Source organism: Mycena indigotica, assembly GCF_014461135.1.
Source record: "Mycena indigotica strain 171206Taipei chromosome Unknown Mind.scaff0007, whole genome shotgun sequence".
In the NCBI taxonomy this organism is placed as follows: domain Eukaryota; kingdom Fungi; phylum Basidiomycota; class Agaricomycetes; order Agaricales; family Mycenaceae; genus Mycena; species Mycena indigotica.
The window spans coordinates 1,287,798-1,299,447 of NW_023503006.1; the positions used below are offsets into that span (position 1 = coordinate 1,287,798).

Consider the following 11,650-nt stretch of genomic DNA (forward strand, 5'->3'; position numbering starts at 1 on the left):
TTCTGCCGCCTTCTTCTTCCCACCCCCCTCATCCCGTCGTCCTCTTTCCCTTCGACCCTCACTTCGCAAGTCGACTTTTCTGTCTTCTTCTTTTGTTGGGCTGGACCCCGGATGCCAGCGGTTCCACCACCAGGGCCGGGTGCCGCCGCAGTGGCGCAAGGGTTTTTGCTGCACTATGGGTGCGTTACTACTACCAAGACATACCATCCGCTGACCACCCCAACAGCCTCCAAATAACGTCGTCCTGGCTCAACATGCTTCTATATACGCTTGAAATCCTGCTCTGCTTTCGATACTTTCAGCGTAGGGGTCGCCCGCTCATCCACCGTGTTGGCATTGGGGCCATGCTTGTCTTCGACACCATTGGCACGGCTGCAGTCAACGCTAGCGCCTTCCTCGGAGTCTCTATCTTTTTAGGGGCCACCAAGTTCTCCAGCCTTGCAGCGCCGACGACGATTTCCATTGTGATGACCTACTCCACCGCCGCCGTCGAGCAGCTCTTCCTGTGTCAGCTGTACTACATCCTGTGAGCAGTCTTTCCCTTCGGGAGCGGTTTTTTTTCTCATTGGCGGACTGTACGGCTGACTGCCATCTTTTTTTGTTTCTTCTTGACAGCTCGCGAAACCGTATCATCAGTCTCGTGCTGGTCTTACTCGTTTCTGTCCACGTACGCGCATGACATCCCTCCGATGTTTCTATTCTGACCCGTTGATTGTTCTTCTCTAGCTTGTCATCTCGTGGGTCGGAGGAATCCTCGTGGCAACGCCGGTCATGCTTATGGCGGTGACGTTCAAAGTTGCCGCGTACGTCGACTTCCTCTTCTATTCAATAGCTAAGGCTCATTCGTCGTCAGGGCTGGCTCCATCATGTGTGCGATAAACGACGTCCTCATCGCTGTGCTTTTGGGATATGAGTTTTACAAAATCCAGAAGGCGCGAACGCTGTTACGCGAGTAAGCCCTCTTCCTGACTGCCCTTTCTTTTCTTGAGTTTTATTAGCACCTGGCGCCGTGTCCTTGTGCTTAGTCTCACTTCCGGTGCGCTCGTCGCGCTCACAACACTCCTTATCCTGGCCCTGCTGCTCAAGGGCAATCTCAGTAGGTTCCCCAAGCTATCTCGTTCTCAGCCATTGATTGTCTCAAGCTTTCGACTTCTTCTTCGCCATTCAAGGCCGCGTATACGCGCTCACGCTTCTAGGAAACTTCCTGTCTGGGCCATTTTCGGGTGGGGGATCCACCACCAATGGGGGCAGCGGGAACGGACAGGCGTTGGTACCAGACACATTCTACTGGTTCCCCAAGTCCGTATCGCCGCCATCAATGCGGTCCAATATCGTGCGTTCCCCAGCTTAAACTTCCCCCCGCAAAGGCTGAAGTGATTTCACAGAGTAAGGCGTCACTGGAGAAAGATCTCCCCGCCATCCCGGAGTCGCCCGGCACGGCCCGGCCCTACCCGGCCGACGCCCGGAGTTTCCGGTCCCGCGCCTCGTCACAATTGCTCGCGCACATCACCACCGCTAGCAGCGCCAGCTCGGGCCCGCGCTTCGTGCAACTACCCACTCTCGTCAATGCGCGGCCGACGCTGCCCCTCCTCACCACTGGCACTCCGATCCAATCGCGCCCGCCGTCCGGCGCGGCATCAATGATCCGCTCGCCGCAGTCGGTATACTCGCCCGACACGATGCCCGCGATCCTCATGAGCGCCGGCGGCTACAGCTACTACGGCTATGACGGCGGATACACTTCACCTTCGACCTCCCCCCAGGCTGGACGCCCGCGGACCTTGATCCTCCCTTCTCATCGCGTTGACTCGCTGCCCGGACCCGGTTCCGGTGGTGCCTTGAATTCGCCACCGGTGTAACTGGAATTGTCCGCTGGATTGCTGTTACTCTTTCGTTCGCTCATGCTTTCTTGTGTTGTAGAGAATGATGATGAATTGGCTAGTGTACTGTAAGAAGTAGCAGAATCGACAGAATGAAGGACTGACAGGAAAAATGTAAACCGATTGCCCAAGATTCAATATTTTTGTTTTACGACGGTCACGCCGTGACGGTGACTACTTATTCCTCTTTCTATTGCGCAGATGAGCATCGCCCCAGATCCCGAACTCACCGTGAACTCGTCGCCATCTGCAAAAGTAGAACAATCCGAACTGCATCCCAAAGACGAAACATACTTCTTCCCGGACGGAGACTGTGTGCTTCGAGTCGAAGGCGTCTATTTCAATGTTTGCAGCATCTCCTCTAAGTATCGTACATCCCGATGGAGCTCAAGCCCTTTTAGCTTCACAAAGCTTTCCTCTCTCGGGATCCTGCCTCGATGTTCCGCGATATGTTTCGCCTCCCGCAATGCAACACCGTGACGGCGACAGCAGTATCAGACAACATGAACGTTTGAACTTTGCAAACTGGACGACAGTGTTGTCGACTTTAGAGCATTCTGCTGGATGCTATATGCATTGTGAGTGGTGCCCTCATTGTCACCACAACCTTTAATCAAAACCTGAAACCCCAAAGGCCACATGAAATAAGTGCCCAAACAACAACACCCGATGTCGATAAGCTGCTGCGCGTCGGCAGACTCTGCCACAAGTATAATCTGGTTTCATTCGAAGATTGGACTTGGAAGACATTGAGAATCACGGAGAGTCGTACAAGTCTACTATGTTTCTTCGGTCGAATATTGGCCGGCGAGGCCGATCCTGTCCCTGCTTATCTTTCCCGCTGCTCCGTGGAGGTGTTAGAGACCACCATGCGATTTTCCGCCGCAACGTACAAACAGGATCTTTTGACCATGGTCACCGTCGCGTGGATAGGTCGGATTCGGGCCAATACGGGGAACAGTGTCTTCATTCGCCGCGCTCTGGATGCAGGGGAGAAATCTGGCCTTCGAACATTTCAAACAGATATTTATCTCGAGCTGCGCAAACGCGTGATCTTTGGATCCAAGGCGCTCTCTCGGAACCAACTTATCTCACGGCTCTCATTGACACAAACCCAACTAAATCGATTACTGATGGGGCATGCATTAACTTCTAGTATTTTTCACTGTTTACGGAGAGCTGTCCTGAAGCACGATGTCAAGTGTCGAGACAACCAGTTTTGTAGTGCCAAATGGGAGCAGGTCGTGTCAACACCCGATTTTGAGGCAGACGCGGCGCAGAGTCTGGGAGGCATCCTTAACGCAATGTCATTGGGAGGGGTCGGCCCGCATCGAGCCTGTATAAAAAGTGTTTTGAAAGTGGTGGGCCTTCAAGAGGACGGAGATCTGTCAGGACTGTTTCTTACGCCGCAGTGCTAGTAGTTAAATGTGTAGGGTCCATCCAATATTACAAGTTGCTGATGTTGAGACTGTAGTTATAAGTACATCAGGCTGAAAGCTATTGACGAGGAAATGGTCAAATACATTCAGGCTCGGGACTGACAAGATTAGGCATTGGCGAAATGCTGCAGATGTATGTCTATTAGGCAATTAGCACTCCTTGAAAAAAAGCCAGAGTTGAATCGTAACAGTACAAAAAAAGTCGCACTGATTGACCCTTGCTAGCACCACATCTTTCAGTACAACTTCCGGGACAAACGGATTGCTGACCTCAACGTTACCCAACGACTGCACCGGTGACATCCGTAAACCAGGCACGCTGGTCCTTCGGTGATGCCCAGTCCTCTGTATGGCCTGAAAATCCAGTAACTACTGCTGGTATCGAAGAGAGGAAGGCAACTCACCACCGAAGAAAGTCTGGAAATGAGCACCTTTGATTCGGGACGTGTTCGAGGTTCTGAACACAAGTCCAACGGCATGGATGACCGACTTTCCCTCCACAAACAGCTCTAGTTGACCGTCTTCCTGCCCGATTTCATTCAGCTTGACGCGAAATGCAAGGCTGATCCAGTTGCCGACTGCGGCGTCAAACGAAAACGCCCCACGACCGACAGACATGCCATAGTCCGGATTCTGCTTCGAGTATGGTGGAACAGCAGATAGGCGGTCGCGGTTGGAGTCGAGGAGAGGGAGGTAGGTGTAGAGTTCGCCTTGTCCGTTTGCACGCCACATGGGCCGGATGTTGAAGCATTGACAACGATGTTGTTGTTGTCCTCCAGTACATGAATAAGACGTGTCTCCTTCTCCTCCAACTGCAAATATTAGCCCAAGCTTGCCGTGCGGAAAAGAGAAAACGCACAGATTCCGGGTAATTTGCCGCCCTTGACCCATTCCCAGTCATGCTGCAGCATCATCCGGTAGCTCAGCACTACATGCGTCGCACCACCCTCTATTGTCAGCTTGTCTGCGAAGTCTTTCGGGCCTGCTAGGTAGAATCCGAAGCCACCAGGAATCTTTCCAGAGGGATTGATGCTTCCTCGAGGGTAGAGCGCCTCCCATGCCTGTTTTGGGTCCGTGGAAGAGTCCGAAAGAGCAAGAGTATTGGCTCCAGTTTCTTGGTCGACAAGACTGTGTGCCGTTGTGGAAGGCGGTGTGACGAGCGGGTGGTTGGTGCGCGAGGTAATCTTGTGAACTCCAAGAGACGGGTCTTCAAGAGGGACGTGTTCGATCGCGGGTACGTTTATCAACGCGCAAGTTGTGAACCCGCTCTTGAAAGACGGAACAGGAAGCAAATGTAAGCGATCCATCGTCAAGCACCCATGAGTTATGTAAGACACCTTGGTGGCGCTGCAGCCTTTCACTTTCTTGACTTCGACATCCATTTGGTCCAAGAGCCGCAATCGATTGGAGCTCGTATCGTCTGGGACCCGTGCCTCGATGCTATCCATCCATCTTTTTGCCCTTCTCGGTGGGCAGGCAGCCACGCCCACATAGGGACACGTGTAAATGGCATGTCGACAAGACCATGATATAGGTTGGCCTGCGCGGGGTCGGTACCCCCAAGATCTTCGAATCTCATTCACAGACATGCTCTGTCTCCGCCTCCCCAAACTCTCCGTACTGGCGCTGGAACGAAAGTTGAGACAAACGGCCTCCCGCCTCGTTCATCACGGGAACGGTAGCAGGCTGAGGCTGCTGACGTGGAACCATCACGAGGCAGAGCTAGGCGATGAGGAGGAGGATGCTCTGTTTGAGCACCTTCCGGAGGTCCTCCTCGATGGCTTTGTCCTGTTCCATGTCGAGGACACCATCTTCAAGGTGCGCATTTAGTCCCGAATTCCACGTCAAAGTAACACTTATTTCAGGTCCACACATCTCTGTTCCGACTCGAGAATAGTGCAAAGTACCCTCATCTTGCGACGGAACCCATCTCCAAGACTGTTTGGCGGATTCCAGACACTACTGCAGACGAATTTCGATTCTTCCTGTGGGACTTGAGCTCGATGTAGGTGGTGAAAAACCATTCGGCATTACAGTGAACTTATATCTTGCTAGATCTCATCCCCTCCCCAAATCGTCCACGCCGAGCGCCACGCTTAGGCTAGAGACCCTCTCCATCATGACCTCTCGGTTCCTGAACGCGACGTCTAAACCCAGGTACCCACCAAAATGGAAAGGACGGCAACCACTATCCCTCCAGCTTAGTCTCTTGCGATATCTTCGGTCAAGATTATCTCAACTGCTTCCTTTTGCTCCTTCTATATCTACTTTCGCTCCTCCTCTACCTCTCCCAGCATCCACCCTTCATATCCACAACCACGGGTCTTGTGAAAGGGTCTGGCATGGCATATGGACCAAGGCAGGAGAACGAGCGCTTAATGACATGGAGCAAGAAAGGGAAAAGAGGGAGCCAGATGCTGAATTCGAATTGTTGGAGCGGATGGAGCCATACCTGCGCCAGTTAGTTTCGTTGGATAGGAAAATGCCGATGGAGTGTGCATTGGCGGCAATGGAGTTGGTTGCAGAACTGTGAGGGGACGCTAGACGTGTTCTGTCTTGGGATAGTTCTTACTTAGCGGCTGTCTGGGACGCACTAGGTCGATTCTTGGATGTATCTTTATCTTATCATTTTATCTATAAGCCTGTGATTGACAGCCAGCTTATATCAGCGTCGATCCATTTCTTTTCACGTCCCACCATGGGGGACCGGGTAATGGCGTATTGAAACCATGGATTATCTCCGGTTGCATCCCCAACTGTCGGCGGGGCTCCACCCAACTACGTCTACAACTCCGTTTGAGCTTGCCGTCCGCACGCGTTGGCGCGTAAGCACTTGCCTTGCGCAATGCGCGACACGCGGATCACTCATATGACTTCCTCTTCACAGCTCTGCTCCCGCCTCGACTGCCAACACGCAGCAACCGCCCTCCAGAACTTGCCTTTTAACAAGCTTCGATTATGACCGCTTCACATCTCCCCAACATTCAACGCGGTGGAGCCTGTTCGAATTGTAGGCACGTCTGTTGCCCTTGCTTAGGCTGCTTCCATACACTAACCTCGACACTATAGACGGAGGAAGCTGGTATGTCTCTGCGATCCTCTCAGAGCTCTCGTCGTTGAAAGGCGGCCTCACAGAGATGCGATGGTGATCGTCCCAGCTGTAGCCAATGTCTGAACAGACCGCCCCGCTCCAAGCAGCCCTGCCAATTCGAGCAAGAACGCGCCCATGGCCACCAAACTCCCTCGCAAATGCAGGGAACTATCAAAACGCTTCTCAGCAAAGTGCATGATTTGGAGCGTTCACGAGGTTTGGCTCGAACTTCGCGCCTTCGACGTTGAAGAAAGCTAGCCAGTGTCCCCCACTCCGGAACCTGACGAAGCTCAGATTCTTGACTTCCAGGTGAGTTATCTCTCTCTCTCTCTGTTGACATTCCCTCAATCGGCCCACAATCTCTTCTTTAGGAGCCCACACCGGAAATTGCTGCTGAACTGTAAGTCGCTCAGAACCTCCTACTCTATGTATACACGCTAAGAAACGCCAGCATAACGGCTTTCCTAGAAAAATTCGCCCACAGTGGACACTTCTTCCTTGATCTCACTCGTTTCGCCCAATCAGCACTTTTACCTCTTCCATTTGGCCACCCAAGCCGCCCGTCGCCCGCCCTGCTCAGCGTGATATATCTTTGGGGGTCGCTTCTCAGCACTTCTATCCCACACCACTCAAATGACAGTACGAAAACCTTTCTATGTGTCACTCTCCAAAACCTGCCGGCCGACATTCGCGGTTTTGCGATCCATCCCAAGCTCGTCCTCGAGACCATCCAAGCCGAGATACTGCTGTCTATATACTATCTGCACAGCGCACTTCCGACTCAGGGCCGATATCATGCAGCAACCGCCGCTTCGTTGGCAATTAGCGCTGGCTTGCACATCCTGCGCCGCGTGCCAATTCCAAACCACTGTCTCTCTAACCCGCAGTTTCCGGTCTCGGAATCGCTGCTCCCGCCGACGGAGGACCCCATCGAAGCCGTGGAGCGGATTGACGCGTTCTGGGCCACGGTCATTGTGAACAACTGCTGGGTCGCAGTGCAGGGAAGTCCGTCCGCCATTCCGGGCGACATGACAGTAGACACACCATGGCCAGGGGGCATACTGGTGAGCGGCTTTCCGAGGCTCCTCGCCGTATCCATGACAAAAAACAATGACCAGTCATCAGGTCGGCGCGACATTATCCCGATTTCTAAAAGGACAGGAGACGGATGGAGAAACATCTACATCGTTAGCGTTGTTTTCTAAGGCCTCTGTCCTTCTCGAGCGTGTCTGCTCACTAAATGCAGGCAGAATGTTAGGTGATCTAATATATTCTCCTCAATCTCCGTTCGTCTGTGGACGCGATTAACAGTCATGCAGATGATTCGGTTGTCCGCAGCGCGCTAGATAATCGTCTTTCTGCGTTTCAATCTTCGTTAACTCCTCCGACACCAATTGCAAGCGATCGCGCACTTGTTTTCGCCCACGCGTTCTCCGACCTGGCCATTCTGCGATTTCACTCGCCACACCTGCGCAATTCAGAGCATTCACGCTATCAAGCGCTGGCGGCAGCTACCAGGATGGTCTCCGTCGTCTCGCTCGCCACCTGGGGCGACCCTTTGTATGCAGTGAGCGGACTTGCTATTTGTCATCCTGACCGAGGCTGACGTTGGGCAGCCCATCTGCTCGGCTGCCTGTGCGGTGTTTCTGGATGAGCTAGCATCCCTGCGGAGTACCCATGCCAACCCGTCGGTGCTGCCCGAGTACCAGCAAACAGAACAGAACCTGAAGTGGACGATGAACACCATGAGGAACTTCGCTACAAGTAGCCCCATATTCCGTGCGTTTGTGGCTGGGAAACATCTGTTTTGCTGACTCAGGCTGTTGCGCAGAGCGCTGTGTCGCTGCGATGCAGTAAAGCATCGGAATGACCTACTGTGCCTGCATAATAAGCACCAGATCTATAAAAATCCTTCAGATTCTTTTTATTGTCTGTGAAGTTCCTCCTCCCGCATGGTTACTGGTCTTGATTGTCTTTGCCCACTGGCAGTGCAACACCTTGATTGTTTAGAACAAGGAGAGAATGACAGTAGTTGTCTTACCACAAACAAAGAACCTATAAAGCTTTGTTGTGTTTTGTGTGTGTGTGCGTGTGAATAATTGCATTTTTGTCTGGACTCTGTGGAATTGATGCTTTATCAGTGTTATTGTATGAGGCACCTCCTCGCTCACGGTATAAGAGCCGGAAAAAAGCAGCTTGTTAGCTCCGCAGGCTTATCACCCCCTGCCCATCGTTACTTCGTCATGGACACTAATCGAGGCTCTGTCAATGGGGGTGAGTGGGTGTGCGGGAAATGCCCAGACTCCGGAAGCTCAAACTATGTGCAGCAGCTCAGGTGCAGCCCACGCGGGACAGGTATTACTACTTCGAGGACGGCGATTGCACATTCCAGGCAGAAAATGTGCTGTTCAAAGTACAACTGTGCAATCTCCGTGTCAACTTGAACTGATGGATTGGTATTAGTTACACAAGCAAATTATCTCCCGGGATCCCGAGTCGATGTTCCGATCGATGTTTGCGGACGCGCAGGGCGGGCCGCCGTCGGAGATCATCCCGCTGCCGGGAACCAGCGTAGTGGGTTTCCGCATGCTCTGCTGGGCAATCTATATTCTGTGGGTATCCGAATCACGGGCAACCATTTCTATCAATTGAGTAATATCTAGACCGGGAGACGCCCACAAATTCGGCGGGCTTGAGCGCGTGACAGACCGGCAGATCCCGGCGTTCCTGCTCCTCATCGAAATGGCGAACAAGTATGGCATGACCCATTGCGTGAGGTGGGCGTGGCAGCTGCTCTCCATCGGGCAGCCAAAGCAGCGCTCGCTGCAGGACTACATCAACGAGTGGCGCTCGGCGGACGAGGGGTTCGCGCGGGTGGAGCGCGTTCTTTCCGTAGCGCACGAATGCTCCCCGATTGTCCCCGATTTCTGGAACGCGGCAAGCAATCAAATGTGGTTTGCCGGCCAGTTTGGACCCCCCGCGCGAATGCTCGCGCTCGGCGAAACATACAATCTACGCTTCCTCCAGGCCATGGCCTTCTACACGCTCTTCGAGAGGGCGCGCAGACACGAGATCTCGCCGACTCTTGCCGGGTTAGCTAACATGGGCTTGACAGAAGAGCAGAAGCGGTGTGTCGTGCGCGGCTTCACCCGCCTCAACAACATGCTTTTCCACATCGCCGATCCGGGCGACGCGACACCAGAGCGCCGTGACCCGACCTGCCAATGCTTCACTGGAGTCATAGGCCGCGGGTGGGAAGATATGATCGTCGAGAATCGGCGGAATCTATGGCATCCACGAGAGATCTTGAGAAACACAGGTATCAGGGCTAATAACTGCAAGTGCGTGCGCAGCTATCTGGACCGTCTTGGATTTGATTCAGATATCAATACGTATTTCTTGACGCCATAAGTACTTGATTGTCTTGAGTATGTAGGGATAAGGTCTCGAGCAGCACAACTGGCAATCAAAGTCTGAAAACCTTCAGTCAGAAAGTCATCGCTGATAATAAGACTATATGGTCCCACATCTGCAGTGGGTAGTAGCGGCCAGCACAGTACAGAGAAACCAGCCCAGAAAGTCCATATAATTGGTTCACCCAAGGCCTATTCCACCATACGCTTGAAGTCCACCAAAATGATGACTGAAAACGACTGCCAGCCCGTGGAATTGGCCTTGGCACGAGCACTCGATAGAACCCCCATAAAAAATCCAGGGAGAAAAACCAAAAACCCAGGGAGGATACTTCCAAGTCAACTGATCTCGGGAGGACATTTCCTGAAAAGACAGAGGTATGGACTCGGATAACTTGTCCTTCTGCTCGAGATCTCGATGTTGCTTGGTCCAAAGCAACTTCCACAGCGCCTTGTAAAACCAGTAAATTTGAATGAATGATGCTCCATTCACAATAACATATAGACTCTACCATCCAAAAATCATATCCGAAACCTGCCCTAACATTCCCTTGCTCGGACTCGCCTGTCCCGGCGCTGGAGGCAGCGTTGGTGCGGCCTGTGGCACCGGCGTTGCAGGCTTGGATGGCGCATTCGGGACACCCCGGCGGAAAGCCGAAGAAGATGGCGCGAGCTTGATGGGCGTGCCTACCATCGGTGTATGCGAGTTGAACGAATGAGGCGGCGGAGTCGGACTCGGGCTGTCGACTGCCATCAACATCGAGCCAGACGTTGAGGGCTGTGGCTCCGGAGAGCTAAACCGCGCTGTTGCCTGACTGAGCAGTGCTTCCGCCGCAGCGGGGTCCTATAAACACGCTGAGCGTCGCGTTTCTCAGGAGAAGGCAAGAATAGCGTACCGCCCATTTGGCGCCAACCATCCAGCTCCCTCCCAATACCTCCCCGTTCTTGCGGACGGCCCGCATTGCGTCTGCGGGGTCCCGGTAGCCAATCTTGAAGCAGTTGATGATCTCAGCATGCGGGTCCGCGTCGGAGGCATCGCCAAGAGACTTGAAGTATTCGACTGTCAGACTGTATTTGTCTGCGGGGTACCCAAAGACGATTATATAGAGGCTGGGCGATTGGGAAGTTGTCGTAGTTGTTTGTGGTTTTGGACGGGGTCGTCCAAAGGCAGAGGCACCAAAGGTAGAAGTCTATGCAGCTTTCTAAGAAGTGAGAAGGGTAAAAAGGGCATGAAAACACACTCGTGGCTGGAATGACGAATCCGCATACATCTCGGTAGGGATGTCGTTTACGGAGCTCATGGGTGGCGCATCCTCGTCCGCGAGTGCTTGTCGCTGCCTGCCGACAGTGATCAACAGCGAGACCGAAACTTGCTGCAAAACACACCTCGAGCTCTGGAACATGGACTCCATCCCGCCAAAGTCCGAGTCGGAGCGGCCGCCCCCGCGCGAGAAGGCATGGTTCATCTTCGCTTTGGTTTGCACAACGGGCGGCTCGTCGACGCGCTGGTTCCCCCCAGTTGGCGAGCCCTGCGGCAAAGCGTCAGTCGTTCAAGATTGGGCAGAGAAGTAAAAGCCTACACCCGACTGCGAAGCCCCCTAAAACAAATGAGATAAGTTTATGTGTGTCGCGAAAGCACACACCATGATGTATCCTGGCTGGTAGTGTGTCCTCGATTGCGACATCGACAAAGAGTCAGAGAACGAGTTGCCGAGTGGGGCGTGTTGCGCGGACGTGCTGGACGCGCCCCACGAGTTAAGGTTTGGGTTATTGAGGTGCGAGGTAGACGTCGAGGCCATCCCGGCCACAGAGAAGGGCGACGGCATT

The 11,650-nt window shown here is 53.3% G+C and overlaps 7 protein-coding genes across 7 annotated transcripts; 5 read left to right on the top strand and 2 right to left on the bottom strand.

Moving 5' to 3' along the window:
• Window positions 1–27: 27 nt before the first annotated feature.
• MIND_00813300 (uncharacterized protein) lies at window positions 28–1,859 on the top strand (the record flags this gene model as incomplete). The annotated part of the gene is made up of 8 exons (XM_037364807.1): window positions 28–179; window positions 227–526; window positions 616–667; window positions 727–803; window positions 854–952; window positions 999–1,096; window positions 1,143–1,333; window positions 1,386–1,859. Exons 1-8 carry the CDS (start codon window positions 112–114, stop codon window positions 1,857–1,859), a joined length of 1,359 nt encoding a protein of 452 aa, XP_037218049.1. The 5' UTR covers window positions 28–111.
• Window positions 1,860–2,081: 222 nt separating this feature from the next.
• MIND_00813400 (BTB domain-containing protein) lies at window positions 2,082–3,298 on the top strand (the record flags this gene model as incomplete). The annotated part of the gene is made up of 4 exons (XM_037364808.1): window positions 2,082–2,225; window positions 2,282–2,389; window positions 2,432–2,458; window positions 2,515–3,298. The coding sequence occupies 4 exons, from the start codon at window positions 2,082–2,084 to the stop codon at window positions 2,521–2,523; spliced, it is 288 nt and encodes a 95-aa protein (XP_037218050.1). The 3' UTR covers window positions 2,524–3,298.
• Window positions 3,299–3,596: 298 nt separating this feature from the next.
• MIND_00813500 (Polysaccharide lyase family 14 protein) lies at window positions 3,597–4,701 on the bottom strand (the record flags this gene model as incomplete). Its single annotated transcript, XM_037364809.1, has 3 exons — window positions 3,597–3,673; window positions 3,724–4,131; window positions 4,179–4,701. The coding sequence occupies 3 exons, from the start codon at window positions 4,699–4,701 to the stop codon at window positions 3,597–3,599; spliced, it is 1,008 nt and encodes a 335-aa protein (XP_037218051.1).
• A 124-nt stretch (window positions 4,702–4,825) lies between these two features.
• On the top strand, window positions 4,826–5,852 carry MIND_00813600 (P4Hc domain-containing protein; the record flags this gene model as incomplete). Its single annotated transcript, XM_037364810.1, has 3 exons — window positions 4,826–5,137; window positions 5,185–5,324; window positions 5,375–5,852. The coding sequence occupies 3 exons, from the start codon at window positions 4,826–4,828 to the stop codon at window positions 5,850–5,852; spliced, it is 930 nt and encodes a 309-aa protein (XP_037218052.1).
• A 425-nt stretch (window positions 5,853–6,277) lies between these two features.
• On the top strand, window positions 6,278–8,267 carry MIND_00813700 (uncharacterized protein; the record flags this gene model as incomplete). The annotated part of the gene is made up of 10 exons (XM_037364811.1): window positions 6,278–6,333; window positions 6,389–6,401; window positions 6,455–6,626; window positions 6,673–6,719; window positions 6,782–6,810; window positions 6,862–7,474; window positions 7,536–7,668; window positions 7,730–7,977; window positions 8,027–8,189; window positions 8,242–8,267. The coding sequence occupies 10 exons, from the start codon at window positions 6,278–6,280 to the stop codon at window positions 8,265–8,267; spliced, it is 1,500 nt and encodes a 499-aa protein (XP_037218053.1).
• Window positions 8,268–8,653: 386 nt separating this feature from the next.
• On the top strand, window positions 8,654–9,821 carry MIND_00813800 (BTB domain-containing protein; the record flags this gene model as incomplete). Its single annotated transcript, XM_037364812.1, has 4 exons — window positions 8,654–8,684; window positions 8,738–8,823; window positions 8,874–9,022; window positions 9,074–9,821. 4 exons carry the CDS (start codon window positions 8,654–8,656, stop codon window positions 9,819–9,821), a joined length of 1,014 nt encoding a protein of 337 aa, XP_037218054.1.
• Window positions 9,822–10,331: 510 nt separating this feature from the next.
• On the bottom strand, window positions 10,332–11,649 carry MIND_00813900 (uncharacterized protein; the record flags this gene model as incomplete). The annotated part of the gene is made up of 6 exons (XM_037364813.1): window positions 10,332–10,667; window positions 10,720–11,013; window positions 11,065–11,161; window positions 11,210–11,352; window positions 11,404–11,421; window positions 11,467–11,649. 6 exons carry the CDS (start codon window positions 11,647–11,649, stop codon window positions 10,332–10,334), a joined length of 1,071 nt encoding a protein of 356 aa, XP_037218055.1.
• Between the last annotated feature and the right edge of the window lies 1 nt (window position 11,650).